Source organism: Arachis hypogaea, chromosome 12 (assembly GCF_003086295.3).
Source record: "Arachis hypogaea cultivar Tifrunner chromosome 12, arahy.Tifrunner.gnm2.J5K5, whole genome shotgun sequence".
NCBI classification, from domain to species: Eukaryota; Viridiplantae; Streptophyta; class Magnoliopsida; order Fabales; family Fabaceae; genus Arachis; species Arachis hypogaea.
Genome location: NC_092047.1, coordinates 111,148,739 through 111,166,872, shown reverse-complemented (window position 1 = coordinate 111,166,872; position 18,134 = coordinate 111,148,739). Strand labels below are relative to the sequence as shown.

The 18,134-nt window shown below is 35.7% G+C and overlaps 3 protein-coding genes across 3 annotated transcripts; all 3 read right to left on the bottom strand.

Moving 5' to 3' along the window:
- Positions 1 to 11,125: 11,125 nt before the first annotated feature.
- Positions 11,126 to 12,109, bottom strand: LOC112730553 (uncharacterized). The gene is made up of 2 exons (XM_025780628.1): positions 11,882 to 12,109; positions 11,126 to 11,797 (listed from the first exon to the last, which is right to left on the bottom strand). The coding sequence occupies exons 1-2, from the start codon at positions 12,107 to 12,109 to the stop codon at positions 11,126 to 11,128; spliced, it is 900 nt and encodes a 299-aa protein (XP_025636413.1).
- Positions 12,110 to 12,468: 359 nt separating this feature from the next.
- Positions 12,469 to 13,053, bottom strand: LOC112730552 (uncharacterized mitochondrial protein AtMg00310-like). The gene has a single exon (XM_025780627.1). The coding sequence runs from the start codon at positions 13,051 to 13,053 to the stop codon at positions 12,469 to 12,471; it is 585 nt and encodes a 194-aa protein (XP_025636412.1).
- Positions 13,054 to 15,452: 2,399 nt separating this feature from the next.
- LOC140176870 (uncharacterized) lies at positions 15,453 to 16,433 on the bottom strand. The gene has a single exon (XM_072208427.1). It carries the CDS (start codon positions 16,431 to 16,433, stop codon positions 15,453 to 15,455), a length of 981 nt encoding a protein of 326 aa, XP_072064528.1.
- Positions 16,434 to 18,134: the final 1,701 nt, after the last annotated feature.

Sequence of the window (18,134 nt, the reverse complement as noted above, 5' to 3'; positions counted from 1 at the left end):
TTGTTACAATTCAATGAATTTGAAATATGAATACAAAAAGTTAAAAGTCCATAAAAGTTTCTAATGATATGTTCATATTAATTAAGATTAGCAATTTGTAATAAGAAATTTGACGAAGAATTGCTAGCAACGTGATATATGCGCAGTCCTCTTTAGTTTATATATGTGCTTATCATTATCGAAGTCAACAAGAAGCAAACATTATAAGGTAGGATTGTAGGAACAAATAAACTAAAATGTGATTAACGATAACATGACTAATAGGTTCCTAATTTAATTTATCTTTTCTTAAAATAATCATATATACCATTATTGTTTCCATCATATGTTGTTTTTCTTTTGGTACAGTGGTTCCAACATGTTCCATTAAGTCAAAAGTGATTGTCTCTCACTTATTTATTTATTAATTTACTATTATATTATTTTCTCTATAGGATTGTCGTCACCACAAGCTACTTGCTGCTAATAATAATGACTTAATCTTAGCTTGGACAAACCGATAACATTTCATAAACACAAAAGTAAAATAAAAACATGGTAATTAAAAGCGATGTTTTGTTTTTGACGGCAGAAAATAATGTGCTGCGAGCCATGATTGTCTTAGATTTTAGAAAGTCAAATCCTTTTGGCATTCGGGTGACAATATACTTATTAATATATTACTATAAATTTACATAAATAATTTTTATGAGAAAACATAGTTGTACAAAAATAGCTATACTTTTTTAGTCCATTTGGTTGTATATGATGATTTTTATTTTGTTATTTCTTTTTAATTTCTTATCACATGGCGTTTTATAATTCTTAATCAATCATTAAACTAATTCTTAATCTTTGAATAAGATCTAATTTATTCAATTAATTATTTGATACATTTAATCTTTATTCATGTATTTTGTTATTTTTTAATCTTTATTCATTATCCAATATTACAATTTATCTTCTAAAAAAATATATTATTAGTGTACGCACAACTGTACTCATTTGTTTTGGATTATACTAAAATTAATTAATTAATTTATTTATTTATCTTAAATTTAATTTTTTTAATACCAATTGAATTAATACACATGTGTGCTTATCATCATTATCCTTACATATATATAGTGATCAGTGTTGAGTATCTTAATTATACAATTGTTGATATATATATATGTTTTAACTAATGATTATTTTAATTTTAATGTCACCAACTAGTTTTTATTTTTAGCACAATATTGTAATCAGTGTTTTGTCTTAACGTGCAAATAATTTGGGGCGATGCTTCTACATTGGTGAATAATTCTATGGAATATTTATGGATTGGTGTTTAATTTTTGTCTAATTTATTTTTTACAATGAATTTTAAATTTCTAAAAATAATTTATTTTATATTTTTTAAATTAAATATTATTTTTAACCTCTTTTGACAATTTAAACACACCACATTTTAAGTACCATAACAATCACTTTCTATATACTATTGAGGGAACAAGTTCATGTCTTCCATTCTCTCTTTCAAAGCATGAGTTAAGTTCGTTGAACTTAGTGTTTGTCTAAATTGAAACGCCAAAGTTTTACAATGATGGTCTATTTTCTGTTTGGTAAAGAAAAAAAAAACCCACAATTTCAATGAGTTGGTATAGAGATCAGAAAGATTGATAATGGTACAAATTAAAATAAATCTTGTTGATAAATCCTTGTTTTAGTAACAAATTGCACTAATAAACCTTATATTGGGTTCACTTTGATTGAAATTTTGATATTATTATTATTAAGCCAATAAAGGTTGGCTCACCTAGTCATGATGGTCAGCTAATGTATTATCACCATTTGATGATCAATCAAGTTTTTGTTGGTTTGACCTAAATTTTAAATTAAAATTTGTTACTGATAGTGATAGATTTTTATTTTAGAAGATTTGAAGATAATTTGATAGAGAAGTTAACTTTGAAAAAATATATTGATTAAATTCAATTTTATAATTAAAATTGTTGTCGATTAAGATATGATAATTAAATTTTATGAAAAAATCTAGAAAATTAACTATAATATAAGTCAATAATTAAGTCAACTTTTTTTTATTTTTTATTTTAAAATTTAAAAAATTAGGATAATAGGGATTAGAGAATTTTTTTATAATAGATCTAGGGTGTGTTTAGCAAATGCGTTGGAGAGGAGAGAAGTCCGTTTGAGCTTCTTGAAAGTTTTACTTTTATGTTTGCCATTTTTATCTTTCTGGACTCAGACTGAACCCACATTCAGGAGAAGCTAAAATTTGTAGCTTCTACGTTTCACGTTCATGGTTGCTTATTATCCTTGGAAAATTAGGTGAAAATTTTATTTCTTTTTTACTAACTCTACCCTTCATTTTCTTCTATAAAAAGGATATCAGTAACTATTACTTTCACAATAATTATTTGTAGTTCTTTCTACTTCTTCATAATCCTTCATTCCAATTTTTTTCATTAAAATAGTTCAGATTTGTTTTAATCACTAGCAAATTGAATATTTTAATTTTTTAATTATTTTTAGTACTCATTTTTATATTTTAATTTTTGTATTTTTTATTTATATTTTTTATTTATATGATAAATATTTTTATATTATTTATGTAGTGTTCTGATTTCTCATGTTATGTTTTTATGAGTTTTTTTTATCATTTATTATACTATTTTTTATATGTATATTTTTTATAAAATCTTTTTATTTATTTTTGTTTGGCTTTGTTCATATGATTTTTTTATTTACATGACAAATGTTGTTGACTTTTTTTATGATATTTTTATTATTTTTTTTCATATAAATTCTTTTCTTTTTCGATCCTTTACTGCATTGTATTTATGTTTTGTATGAATTTTTTTTTGTTTTTTATTTGATTTTATTCATACAAATTTTATTTACTTTTTATTGTATTTTTTTATTCATATGATATATGTTGTTGATTTTATGAAATTTTTATTATTTCTTATCTGTATGATTTTTTTCTATTCTTTGATGTACTCTATTTTTGTTTTGTATTAATTTTTTTATTTTTTATTCTAACTTTGTAAAATTTGTAATTGTAATTATTATATACTACGTTTATTATCAAAATTTTATATAATATAAATTATGATCCTATAAAAAAGAATAAAATAAATAAAAAATTAATTATAAGTAACAATAAAGTCATAAATAATGAAAATTTATAGTTCAAAATAATACTAAATTAAATAGTACTAACGGTACTAAAAAAATTATAGAATATTTTCTTTTTGTTTGACATTATAAAATTTATAGTACTCTTCTCTTTCATATTTTTATTTTTTATTGTATTTATTTTATTTATATGATAAATATTTTTTATATTATTTTTGTTAGTTTTCTGATTTTGCATATATATAAAAAATTATTTAAATTGATATCTCTTCTAGTAATTTTTCATCTAAAAGTAATTTTGAGTAGTATAATCTAAACAACATTTATTTTACTACAATCAATTTTGATATAAAGATTGCCAAACATAAATCACGTTAACTCAAATTTACTTTTTTATCAAAATCAATTTTACAAAATCAATTTTATGCAAACTCTCGTTTGCAAATTGTAATCTAAACACACTTATTTTTTAATTAGTTGACTAAAATTAGCTTCACTCCTAATTAATTCTTTAGTAGAACCGAAATTTTATTTATAGAGATTTTAGTATAAATTTATTTGAGTTATATAAATTGTTGACGACGATGATGAGGATCCTGGTGACGGAAATAGTATCATAAAGGGATAAGTACTTTTTTCGTCCCCACTGTAGTCAAAATCAAAATCGTCCCCGACCCTTTTTTCTTATTAAAATCATCCTCAACGTTACAAAACGTTATAAAATCATCCTTTTTACAAAAAATAATAATACTTTGACAATTTTACCCTTAAAACAAAAATAAAAATAATATTAAAAAATAAGAAAAACCCCACCCCACCCCACTCCCAGCCTCTTCGGTCTCTCTCTCTCCCACCCCCCTTCACCCCCAAAATTCCCCACCCCACCCCATTTCCAGCCTCTTCGGTCTCTCCACCCCCCTTTCACCCCCAAAATTTTACCTTTCTCCTACTTTCAGATCTAACCAAACTCTCAGGCCCCTGACCCTCCTTTCCAAGTTTCAACTTCTTTCTTCCTCATTCTTTCGGATCGTCAGTGAGGGGGTCTTCCATGAGGGGATCATCGGTGGTGGGAGATCCGGTGACGCCGCCGCCTCCGATGGCAGGGAAGAAGGCGGCGCCGGTGGCGGAGGAGGATGACGCAAGGAGCAAGTATGGGGAGATGATGGAGATGAAGATGGTGGTGCGGTATAAGGACTTGAAGGAGATCGTGGAAGCCATTAAAGAGAGCTTTGACAAAGGGGGGTGGCTCTGCTCGACGGCAGAGGCGCAGCGGTGGCTGAGCACGGGTTTTCCCTCTCTCTCCTCTGCTCCCGAGCTCTCTCTCTCTCCTCAAATCTCGCTTGCTCTCTTTCTCCTCTGGCTCTCTCTTCCTCCAGCGACCACCACGGCCACGGCGCACTCAACGGCGGCAGCAGTTCGGCGATGGCCCAACAACGACGACGACGAATCCCTTGCAGCAACAGACGCAATAGTGAACAGCTCCTCCTCTCATTCGCGCTCTCTCCTCTCCATTTCGGGCTCGATAACGGTGGCAGGAGCCTCCTCCTCTTCGCGGTACTCGGCTTCGGTGTTCGACATGAACATGAACATGAACATCCTTTTTCTAATTCTTTTTAATTTTTGTGGTTGTTGATTTTGGATTTGAAGTGCAATTGATGATTGTTGAACTGTTGTCAATTTTAAATTTGTTAGTGATTTATTTTGCTGAATTTGTTATTGTTCAATTTGCTGAATTTGTTGTTGTTGCTGGTGAAAAAGAGAAAAAGAATTGTTGTTGCTAGATTTACTTGTTGCTGTTGCTGAAGGAGAGAAGAAGACTTGGGGTTTTTTGGGTGGGAGAGGGGAAGGGGTGAAAGAAGTGATATCAAGATCCAAGGCCAGTGAGTGTGGCAGAGGAAGGGGTGGAAGAAGTGAGAGGCGTTAAGGGGTCAAGAATGGAGTTGCTGGTGGCGGAGGAGTAGAGGAGAGAGAGCGCGAGGGGAGGGCGGAGGAGGGTGGCGGTGTTGAAGTTGAACAAGAAGAGGAAGAAGCTAGATTTTTTTACTGGGAAGAGACATTGGAGAGGTGGAGGTGGAGGTGGAGGTGGAGGTGGGGGAGGAACTTTTTATTTTTGTTTTTGTTTTTATTTTTTATTTTTTTATTAATAGTTAAGGACAATTTGGTCAAAAAATAAAATTGAGATAAAAAAAATGATGATTTTATAACGTTTTGTAACATTGGGAATGATTTTAATAAGAAAAAAAAATCGGAGACGATTTTGATTTTGACCCCGGACCTTGAGGACGAAAAAAGTACTTATCCCTATTATAAAAATAAAGCTAACTTACTTTCTAAGTTTTAATTAACTATCTTACTAGCTACCTCTAATAACATTTTTTTATCAAATAATTGTTCACTTTATAAATGTATGTTACATTTTCTTTTTTTAATTATACACTTTATCAATGTTCAGATTTTTTTGTCATGGGCTAAATGCATCCCCTAACTCATACAGTTAAATAATAATAATAATAATAATAATAATAATAATAATAATAATAATAATAATAATAATACCAACCATATATATCGTTATTTTGGACAAAATAGTTACTAATTTTTTTTATAGTATCTCTTAATTCGGTAGGTCAATGATTAATTCGTTATATATTAGAATTTTATTTAAATATTTGGTATTAGCTAATAAATTACTACATACATAAAGCGGAATTCAAATTATCAACATTTATTTAATAAAGTCATTAATTTAATTTTGATAATTTTTTTTAATATTGCTCTACGAATACATCTATGAGCCATAGAGTAGAAACAAACCGGGCTTCACTCTTAATAAGTTAGATCTACAATAAAATTTACGGGTGCGCTACACATCCATGTAACTATGTAATCAAGTTGGCCCAAGTCTAAATAGAGTCATGCACATTAATGACGAGTGAAAACACACGCTCGAAAATTCTTCGTTACTTCGCGCTCATTATGAAAAAATGTTACTTCTTTCTCAATACAAAACTGCTCATTCTCTTCAAATCTCTCTCAAAATCACTCAAACTTCAGTCACGTTCTCTGCGAAAACCACTACTGGAGAAGAATCGCGAGAAGATTTAGCAAGGAACAACCAGAAACAAACGAAAACAGCAACAGAGATTCGCCTTCCTCCTCCTCCTCATTCTCCTCCTTCTTTTCGCCTTCTTCTTCACGTGTTTTCTCTTTATCTTCATTCTTTTGTTCTTATTGCTGCTATATTTTTTTGTCTTTTCCTCTTTCTCTCCCTGGTGAAGAAACAGTAGAAGGTGAAGAGGAAGAGTTTTAAATTGTATAGGACAGAAATGAACTAAAATGGCCAACTCCACTGAACTGAACATCATTTATGTGCTGAATAAAATGTCATAAACATTTAATCATCAAAGAAAAATATTTCTATATGCATAAGGACTCAATTGAACACACTAACAATCAAGTAAATCAAAATGAGCAACTCCATTGAACTGAGTAACATTCATGTGCTGAATAAAACGTCATAAACATTCAATCATTAAGAATAGCATTTTTCCATGCAAAAGAAGTCAACTGAATACATAACAATCAGGTGAACCAAAATGACTAACACCACTGAACCGAACACCAATCACGTACTGAATAAAATGTGATAAACATTCAATCAGTAAGAAAAATATTTCTGCATGCACAAGAACTCAACTGAATACATTAACAATCAAGTGAATCAAAATGAGCAACTCCACTTAACCGAGGAAAATGTTGGTGTTGTTGGTGATGATTATAACGAAAGAAAAAGGAGAAAGAGAAAGAGAAGGAGAAGGAGAAGGAGAACGAGAAGGAAAAGAATCTGCGTGCGCGAAGAAAAAGAAGTAGAAGAAGAACCTACGTGCGCGAATTTGAAAGAAGAAGGAGGAGGAGGAAGAGGAGGAGAAATACTATTCTTGTTGATTGAAAGTTGATCACCATATATTCACCACATGAACATTGTTCGGTTCGGTGGCCTTTGTGATTTTGATTCACCAAATGAATGTTGTTTGGTTCGGTGGCCTCCTTTTACTTTATTCAGTGTTTAAGATTATTGTGATAGCATGCAGCAATTATTTCCTAGTTGTCTCAACGTAATAACATCATTCAACTGATTTGAAGTTGAATCATTCATTGTTTCCATTCAGAAGTGTAGATCGAAGAAAAAAACGAAGAAGAAGAAGAAGAACGACAAAGCTTATTACGTTGAATTCAATGCAGATCAATAATGAAAAATGCGAGCAGAGAAGAAAAACGCGAACAGAGGAGAAAGGAATTTTATTAGGTTGAAGAAGAAGAAGAACAAAAATGCGAGAAGTGAACAATATGTACGTTATATGAGGCGCGTGTATAACAAACGCTCGTAAGGGGACTGGGGAGGTGCGTCTAGTTGAAATTACTTAGATAGCTTGGATGAAAAAATTACATGGATGTAGAGCTTTTCTGTAAAATTTATTGGTCTAGATCTAGTCTCTATCCTGTTAGAGACTATTTATTAAGTATTAAGTCTAGCCTCACTTAAAATTTGTTAAAAGATCTGAAAATTAAAAAAATAACAAATAGTAAAATAAATAAATAATGAAATAAGATAAAAAAAATATTAAATATATTTAATATATAAAATTTAAAAAATAAATAACCTAGTGAATAAAGATTTTTAGATAAAATAAATAATATATATTTAAGCTCTCGGAAATTATTTAAAGAATGGAAGACAAAATGGTGTTGTTCTCATATATTGTTGCATGGAGTGTAATCCACAAATGTAGATCTGCAAATCTCAGTAACCTGCAAAATGCAGGTTACATTTTGAGTACACCTGAGTACACTTGAAAATGGCAGAACTGCTATAGGCTCCAAAACGCAACATGTGTTTTGGCAAGGAGGAAGTTCAAGCCTCGAAACGTGTCCGTCATGCTCCCTGCATGCAGGCAATGACTGAACGTGATGACCACTTGGACTCCCAAAACGCAAGTTGCGTTTGGCAGCAATCAGGAGCAAAACGCAAGTTGCGTTTGGCAGGCTCCCAAGTTGCATGAACGCCACGTGTTTGAAGAGGGTGATGATGGAGTCTATAAAATCGAAACTGAAAGCAAAACGCATGAAGCAAAGATAGAAGAGGTGAAAGGGTTGCTGGGGTTTTAAGTTGCAAGGTTCTGCTGAAATTTTGTGAGGAAGAAGAAGAATAGAAAATTTTGGTTAAATATTATAAAATCAAAAATGGTTCGTGATTTTACTAAACCTGAAGAACACATTATTGAGTACTTGGATCATTCTCAATGGGTAATTAATTTTTTTTAATGTTTAATGATATATATGTGTATATATTCGAATAATAATAATAATAATAATAATAATAATAATAATAATAATAATAATAATAATAATGTTGTTATTGTTATTATTATAACTAATATTATTATTATTATTATTATTATTAGATAATAATAATAATAATGTTGTTATTGTTATTATTATAACTAGTATTATTAGGATTAGTAACCGTATTATTACCAGAACTCTTACACCTTGAACCTCTTCACTCTCACGGTAAACAAGGAGCGTTTTAATTTGAACACGAGACCTTGGCATCTTTATTGTCATTGCTTTCAACCATACTAACAGAGTCTGGTAAGAAACTTTTTAATCACCGAAAATTTTTGCGACAGCTTTCTGCTTTGCCAACCAAGCCTTACGGAGTGTAGTTGAACCTTCCTTGAACTTCTGCAATAACAGACTTCACCTTTATCGAGGGGTCTGGACCAACGGCCTAATGACATCTGCAATTGTGTCTGAGTCCAACTTGGCATGATCTTGTGAAATCGTGTCCACGGTATACGTGTGCTTGCTATTGTATCTCCTGATCTCCCAACAAGCTTTTTTTCGAATCAAGCTAGCTCGGATAAGTCAGTCACACCCTGCACCATACCCCTTGCATTTCGCATAGAATGTCTGCGGCTCATACTCATACACAGTGTAATCAACTCCTCTAGAGATGGTGTAGCTTTTGATTGCAGATATCACCGACTCTCTCGAACCAAATTCCATTCCGACACTAAACTCGCCATCTTCTGCCACAACGTTGCCTTCACCTACGACATGCGCACCGCCATCAGTCAAACCAGGCAAATAATTTAAGCACTACAGGAAACTTGAGTTAATAATCATAATATACCCGTATTCGCATACTCAGGAAATTCTGGGGCATGCATGGCTTCGAGATCTATAGTCTGCATAAAAGATGGAACCCCAAACGGGTGTTGGCTTACAATGGCATTCGCTTCATCTTGCACCGCTGGATTGCCTGCCAAGTCTCCGTCATCGATTTTGTCATCGACTTCATAGTTAGCTTCGAATTCCTCTTTGCTGTCATTATTATCTTCTTCCCAATCTATATCCCCAAGCTCATCAACATTGATCTCGTCGTCGACCATACTCATTCCCGACTGCTGTTCAAACTCAACGTACAGCTCTATCATCGGCACGTGAGATCGGGTTTGTTGATAAATATACAACATCTGCTGCATACTAGCATCGTCAGTGATGGGCATTATTTGAAACTGTATTAGCCCACCAAAAAATTGTACAGGACTTCTGTATAAAAGATTGTTCACCCTTTTCAAAATGTGGCTTTGAATGTTATTACAAAGACCATTTTGCAACTCGACAAAACTCATGGTACATGGAATGACAAATGACAACGGATATTCACAAACAAAAGTCACTCCTTCATGTGTGTTTGTTATAACCTCACCGTTATAATATACTCGCAAGTTTGCAACACCTTTCGTAACTTCAGCCTTAACTAACTCTATTTTTTTGACACAGTTATCTGCCGAAAAATACCTCACTAAGGACTTTATGCAAGAAAGAGCAAGAGAAGAAGTGAAAATGAATGAAACTGGATTTCGTATTTATAGGCAAACTTGTGGATTTAAATATTATTTTGTGTACAAAATGCAACCTGCGTTTTAGGTCTTCTAAGAAAAAATTTCTGACACTAACAAAACGCAACCTGCGTTTTGTGAGCTTCAAAAATTTTTTTTTTCTGACTTAGTAAAACGCAACTTGCGTTTAGCCTTAAACCAAAATAAAAAAAAAATGAAAAACCCAAAACGTAAGCTACGTTTAGTGTATTTTAAAATAAAAAAAAATACAAAACACAACTTTCATTTTGTCTCTGACCCATAGCAGTGCAATATTTTGGAGGCTATCCATTTCATGGTGTATCACGTTACTTCTTTCCATAAGCAAAAAAAACAGCCTTAAGCTCTCACTATTATATTTTTTAATATAATAAATTATGCATGTTATATCTTAAATTCTTAACAAATCTAGACCAACTTGACAAGCCGAATAAAATAGTTTCTTTTTTTTTTTTGGTCATGACCATGGGCCAGAGAACTGACCCGGCCAGACAATCAGAACAAGAAAAACCCCCTAACCTGGCCCGACGGTGCCCAACCCGACGCAATTAATGCTCGATTCTAAGGATGGAACTCATCTTGTTCGACGCTCTTTGATTGCGGTTGCCAATGTCGCCGGGATCTCCATTGCGGGCTGAAGGAGTTGATGCATGAATCTGAAGACTGCAGTGTTCGTACATCATCGATCTACATCTGTCCGTAGTCAGCATGGGATCTCCATTACCGTAGCCCATCGCCGACCGCCGCTGTTGATGCCCCTGGTAATGGATCCGCCGTAAAGAAGTTCCTTCTTCGATCGTGTTCACCACGCCGCTAATCCTCTGCCTCGCAATTGATTGCCCAGCTCTGGATCCGTCAACGATCCCTCTGTATACTCCTCTCCCTGAATCGAGTTTGTGGTTGTTGTTCTCTGAGGTTGGCCGGAGCACCGCGGTGGATCTCAGCAGCATCCCCACTTTAGCTTGTTGGTTGTTCTGAATCTTTGTTTCTGCCATCTCAGGTAACCCATTCTCTAATTGGTGCCCTTGATGGTTTGTAGGACCTGAGACCCCTTTTATTTATTTATGAATCTGCTGATTGTGCTGAAGAATTGCGAATCCAGCTTCTGTTCTGATTGTGTTCCTGATTTGATTAGGAGGATCAAATATCCACTGTCTCTTGATTTCATTCCCTGCTGCCATTGCTGCCAGTTGGTGAGCTACATTATTGCCTTCCCTTGGAGTCCAGGTAGCTCCCACGTCCGGAGCCTCGTCCAGCAGCTGGAGAATGTCTCTGATGATAGCATCCGCTTCTGCTATGGGCATTCTAGCCTTGATGGCTTGAACCAAAGGTAGACAGTCAGTTTCAATTATGCAATTGTCCATTTGTAAATTCCTAATCAGAATAAGTGCCTCTCTATATGCTTGAGCCTCTGCCGCTATTGCTGAAGTTGTGATGAACCTTGATGTTGTTCCAGTAATGATCTTTCCCTGCCAATCTCTGACGACGACTGCCGCAGCTGCGGTGCCAGATTCCTTATGGAAAGCCGCGTCAGTATTTGCCTTCAACTTGTTTTGTGGCGAGGGCCTCCAGGTAATCATCTTCTTTTCACCACTCCTATCTGCTCTTGATATGTTGTCTGTGCTGCGACTCCTTGTTGTATTGTGATATTCAGTTGCTAGCTGCTCTGCGTTGATAATTACCTGTTTTGGATTGATTCTTATTTGCTGGTAAATGTGTTGATTCCTTGCCTTTCATATGCACCAACAAACACTTTCCAAATTACACAATATTCTGTCATGTTCCTTCCCTGTCCCTCTCTTTATCTTCCAAACTGTATCCATCATCCATTTTTCAAAAGATGAAACATTATTGGCTGTAGGCGCAATTTGAAGGCTAGAACCGAACCAAACTGCCCTAGTCCACGGACACAATAGTAATGCATGTTCAACTGTTTCGTTCTCAGCCTGACATATGCTGCATGATGGTTTAACTGCGCATCTACGCTGATACAAATTGACGTTCACTGGCAATATTCTATGAACTGCTTTCCAAAAGAACATCTTTACCTTTTGTGGCACTGGTAATCTCCAAATAGTTTCCCACACCTCCCTAAAATTCTAACTTGTTGAGGCTTTGCTTAGTTTTATCTCCTCCTTTGTATCTTTCTCCGCCTTTGCAGAATAGTATCCAGATTCACTGAATATTGTCCATCCAATCTATCCGGCCATACAAAATGATCCTTCTTGTTAATCAAACTGATGGGTGTTCTTTTAATTAATTCAGTTATGTTCTCCGGAAATAACTCCTGAATTCTGTTCGCGTCCCAACCCTCACCCTCTTTTATCAACTCGCTGACCCTTCTGGGTTGCCCTTCGCCATGTCTCCCCAGCTTGTCCATTTCCATCACCCAATTGTCTTTTCAAATGTCAATCTCTGTTCCACTCCCTACGCTCCATCTACCTCTCCTTCTAAGGAAGTCTCTTCCTTCCAACAAGCTCTTCCATATCCATGACGCGTTCCTTTCTTCTTTAGCATCCCACAGGCTACAATTTGGATAATAAATGTTCTTTAGTGTCCTAGCCCAAATTGCATCCTCCTCCTTTAGTAATCTCCATGCTTGTTTCGCCAAGTGCGCAATGTTTTGGCATTCTACATTCTTAAACCCCAATCCTCCATTTAATTTACACTTTGTCAAATTTGACCACCCTTTCCAATGAATGGACCTTTCCTTTCCATTATTTGTCCACCAGAACCTCGCAATTGTTGCTTCAATGCTTTTGCAAAAAGACTTGGAGAATTTGATGACATTCATAGTGTAGGTTGGAATCGCTTGTATTACCGCCTTTATCAAAACCTCCTTTCCTGCTTGATTTAATAGTTTCTCTTTCCATCCTTGCATCTTATCTAGTATCTTCTCCTTTATCCATTCCAAGGCTTTATTTTTGGATCTGTCCCATCTCGCTGGTAACCCTAGGTATCTCCCAGGATCCTCCCACGATGCCATTCGGTGATCTCCTCTATATTAACCCTCCTTTGAATAGATACTTGATTACCAAATATCAGTCCAGACTTCTCAGTGTTGATTCTCTGGCCTGATGCTTCGGTATATTTATTTAGAATCTGAATGAGTTGATAAATTTCTTCTTCCTGCGCACCTGCAAAAATTATACAGTCATCAGCAAATAACAAATGAGTAATAACCGGTGCAGATGGCGCAAGTTTAATTCCAGAAATAAGCTTATCACTCATCGCCTTTTCCATGAGAACAGTGAAGCTTTCGGTCGCCAAGATAAATAAGTAGGGTGATAGAGGATCTCCCTACCTGAGACCTCTCTGTGGGAAGATCTTGGTTGACAGGTTTTCATTTATTTTAAATCTGTAAGTAGCACTTTTCACGTAGCTCATCACCAACCTCACCCACTCACTACTGAAACCGAACTCTTCCATGACCCTTTGCAAGAAGCTCCATTCCAGTCTATCGTAGGCCTTATTCATATCTAATTTTATGGCTAGATCTTGACTTCCCAAGCTTCCTTTCCTATTTAGCTTATGAAAAGCTTCATGCACAATAACTATATTATCTTGTATGAGTCTTCCTTTAACAAAAGTGCTCTGGACTGGGGAAATGATGAGATCAAGCACTTTTCTTAGTCTCCCCACCAAGACTCTTGTTACGATCTTATATACAAAGTTACAACAGCTAATAGGTCTGAGCTGGTTGAGGCTTTCCGGCCGACTTACTTTGGGTATTAAAACAACCGTTGTTTCCCCTAGGTCCTCAGGTATAACTGACAAACCCCAATTTGACGGTTTGTTTTGCCTTGAATTTAGAACATTTTGATAACCTTTGTCACATTTAGCCTAAGAATTAGCATGGTTTTGTTATCTCTTCCATGATTGTGCTTAAGTGTAAAAACATGCTTTTTAAGCCTTGTCTTGGTGAATTCTAGTTTCTGTTTGATTCCATACGATGCCTTGATGTGTTTGCTAGTAACCTCAGGTTGAAACTAGGCATGGATCAAAGGAAGCAAGGAAGGAAGCATACAAGTGGAGAGAAGCATAAAAAAGTCAAAGAAGCAAAGTCAGCCATGCACGCGCACGCGCACAAGGCGCTCGCGCGCACATTGCAGAACCGACCAGGGACGCGCACGCGTACCATGCGCGCACGCGCCGATGAAGGCACATGACCTCATTAATGCAACACGTGCCTGGCGATTTTGAGAGGTTTTCTGAACCCATTTTGGCGCCAAATTGCTAAAGGAAAGGAATAAAAGGATGAAGGATTAAGGGAGGAGGAGGAGGACTTAGGATCATTGATCACTTTAGAAGTTAGTTACCATTAGTTTAGTTGGAGCTTTGTAATTAGTTTCTAGAGAGAGAAGCTCTCTCTTCTCTCTAGGATTAGGATTAGGTTTAGGTTAATCTCTCTTCTTAGATCTAGGTTTAAACTCATGCTTTGATTCACTTTTCATTTACCAATTCTTAATCTCCTCCTCTTCCTCTTTCTAGATGTGTACTTTGATAATTGTAATTCTTCATTTTGTTTTGGATATATTGTTGTTCCTTGGTTTTCTTTTAATAATGCAATTTGAGGTAATTCATGATAATTGTGATTTCCTTGATTGTTGTTGTTAATTCTTTACATTCAATTGTAGTTAGAATTCATTCTTGTTGTGATTGACTATACTTTTCTTTTGTGCCTTCCAAGTGTTTGATGAAATGCTTGGTTGGATTTTAGTGTAGATTTTGATCCTCTTGGCTTAGGTAGAGTAATTAGTGACACTTGAGTTATCTAATTCCTTTGTTGATTGATAATTGGAGAGATTGCTAATTGGTTTGGAGTACACTAAAGCTAGTCTTTCCTTGGGAGTTGGCTAGGACTTGTGGCTCAAGTCAATTCATCCACTTGACTTTCCTTTAATTAGTAAGGGTTAACTAAGTGGTAGCAATGAACAATTCTCATCACAATTGAGAAGGATAACTAGGATAGGATTTCTAGTTCTCACACCTTGCCAAGAGCCTTTTATAGTTGTTAGTTTATTTTCATTGCCATTTACTTTTCATGCTCCTTATCCAAAACCCCAAAATAACTCATAACCAATAACAAGACACTTCATTGTAAGTCCTAGGGAGAACGACCCGAGGTTTAAATACTTCGGTTTATAAATTTTAGGGGTTTGTTACTTGTGACAAACAATCTTTTGTATGAAAGGATTAGTGATTGGTTTAGAAACTATACTTTACAACGAGATTTCATTAGTGAAATTCTAAACCGTCAAAAATCCAATTCGTCAATAACACCGTCTTCAAAAATTTGCTTCACTAGTGCACAAATATCTTTGCTCAAAATATCCCAGTGTTGTTGAAAGAATAACCCGTTTAAACCATCTGGCCCTGGAGCCTTTAACCCCCCATACTAAACGCAACCTCCTTTATTTCCTCCTCATTAATGTTAGCCATGAGCTCCTCATTCATCTCTCTAGTGACTCTCCTTGAAATGTCTTTTACACACTCTTCCATGTTTCTCTCCCCTTCCGAAGCAAACAATTCGGTATAATGCCTTTCTACTAGCCTTATTATGTTTGCTTCCCCTTGTATCCACCGACCCGTTCCATCTTTCACTCTATCTATTATGTTCCTGATTCTTCTTTGGATGGTCGATGCATGAAAAAATGTTGTGTTCTTATCACCCCACTTTAGCCATTTTAGCCTTGATCTGAGACCCCAATATTTTTCCTCTTGTTTCCAAAGTTCTAATATTTGGATCTTCAATTCTTTCTCTCTTCCTTGGTCTCTTTCCATCAAATCAGCTTCTTGGATATTATGTAACTCTATTTTCATTCTTTCTATTTCTTTGTCTGCTCTGTTAAATTTTTGTCTACTCCATTCTATTAGCTCCCTTTTGCATCTGTTTCTTTTCCTTATGAATTGATTCCAGCAATTCCTGTTTCGCTCATCCTGTTGCCAACTATTCCTGATCACCTCTTTGCATTCCTCATGATCTGCCCAAAAAGCCTCAAAGTTGAACTCTTTTTTTATCTGTCCTCGCGGCTGAGTTTCTAAAATAAGTGCACAATGGTCCGAACTTATAGCTGGAGCAGCCTTAAGAATAACATTCTGGTACATCTGCAGCCATTTCCAATTCACTAACACCCTATCTAGTCTTTCCTTAGTAACAAAATTATTTCTAGAATTACTAAACCAAGTGTATCTACTTTCTTGAAGGTCAACATCCATTAAGCCATTATCATCAACAAATTTTCTAAAAGTTTCTAAACAGTTTTTTGGTTGAGGATGGACACCTACCTTCTCATCTTGACTTAAAATATCATTGAAGTCACCCATGTAAGCTTGGGGTTCCTCCTTTTTCATGTTACTTACCATTAGCTCTTACCATAACTTCCTCCGCTTATGAAAAACTGGATTCCCGTACACAAAAATACCCTGCCATTTCAAATCATTATTGAAGTTAATATTGGCTTTAATATAATTGTCACACCACTCGTAAATATTAATACTAATATTAGATATCCAAAGCAGACATAGACCGCCGGACAAGCTCCGGGGTTCTACACAAAACATATTGTCAAAATACAACTTCCTTCTTATCCTATTCATTTTTTCTTTACTGGCCCTAATTTCCATTAAAAACACTATAAGCGACTTTACTTTTTTACATAGGTTATATAATTCAGAGACTGTCGGGGCAGCTGCTATTCCCCGACAATTCCATCTAATTATACTCATGGCTGAGGTTGGGGCATGTTAAGGCCCGCCTCCTCAGCCATTTGTCCTCCCTTAAAGAGTTCAGAATCATGCATTGCTAACTGATGCTCTCCTACATTCAGAACAGCTCTGTTGTTCTTCAATTTCTTGATTTCCTTGTCATCATGCTCCTCCTTCCATTCCTTATGTGTTAGTAGTGGCACCTGTATGAACTCCCGCTTCCTCTTTAAATTTAGCTTCATTTCCATCTTTTTGGCTAGTTGAGTTTCCCAATTTGCATGTGCCTCCTTTCCTACCTCTTGATCTTCATCACTTGCTAGCTCCACATAGTAAAAACTCTCACCCTGGAACATATGCTACCCCCCACTTCATTGTCTTCCTTCTGCGTTTCTTCAATTGGCTTCTTTAGTATGTCTCCCTCCATTTCACACTTTGACAAGGTTTGTATTTTCTTCCCCTGTACTCTGCCATCCTGCGCTTGTATATCTTTGTTTTTTGCCAGCATAAGCCTTTTTAATTCTTAGCCTATGGTCTCTTTTCCTCCTTCCTTTTCCAGGCCCAATGTCCACTCAACAGTTCTTTAGCTATTCACCTCCCCCTCCTCAATTGTATAATATTGTTTTAGCCCAATTCCCATCTCCATCCTTGCTTGAACAGGATTTACCGCCTCTTTGGCCCCAATCTCCTTTGTTGGGCCCATCCCCCTTGACCCTTGTATCTCTATAATTTGTTTTCCTTTTTGGGCCTTATTTCTATTAGCCCATTCATTTTTCCTTTCCCTTATCTCCTCAATGAGATTTTTCAATTTGTAGGCAGCTCCTAAGTCTGGCTCCGTATCCCTAATTCCCTGAAAATCAGGGATTTTTTGTACTTTCTCTACCTGCTCCTCTGGTTCAGCCATCTCTTCCTCTCTTCCAGTTTGGTTTTCCCAGACACTTTTCTCCCTGATTTTCTGCTGCTGTGCCCGCTCATCCCTTATCCTGCTCTCCTCAGAGTTTTGCTTCTCTTCACTCTCCCTATCCATGTTTCGTTGCTCACGCGCCCCCTCCTCACCATCCTCACTCCATCCTTGTTGTCTTGAGCTGCCTCCTCCCACGGTTGAAATTGGTCTGCCTTGACCCACACCTAGACCTGGTGAATACTTTCTTTTGGTGGTGTCCCAGCATGCCATGGCTATTGGGTACTTGCATGTCTTCTTCTCATACCCTAGTATTCCACAATTGAAGTAGTAACTTTCCGGCAACCTCTCGTACCTGAAGAAGACCCACAACGGTGGTAACTCCTCTCTGTCTAACCAGAACCCTGTAGGTAGGGCCTTGGTGATGTCGATGCTAATCCTGATCCTCAGATATGGTCTCC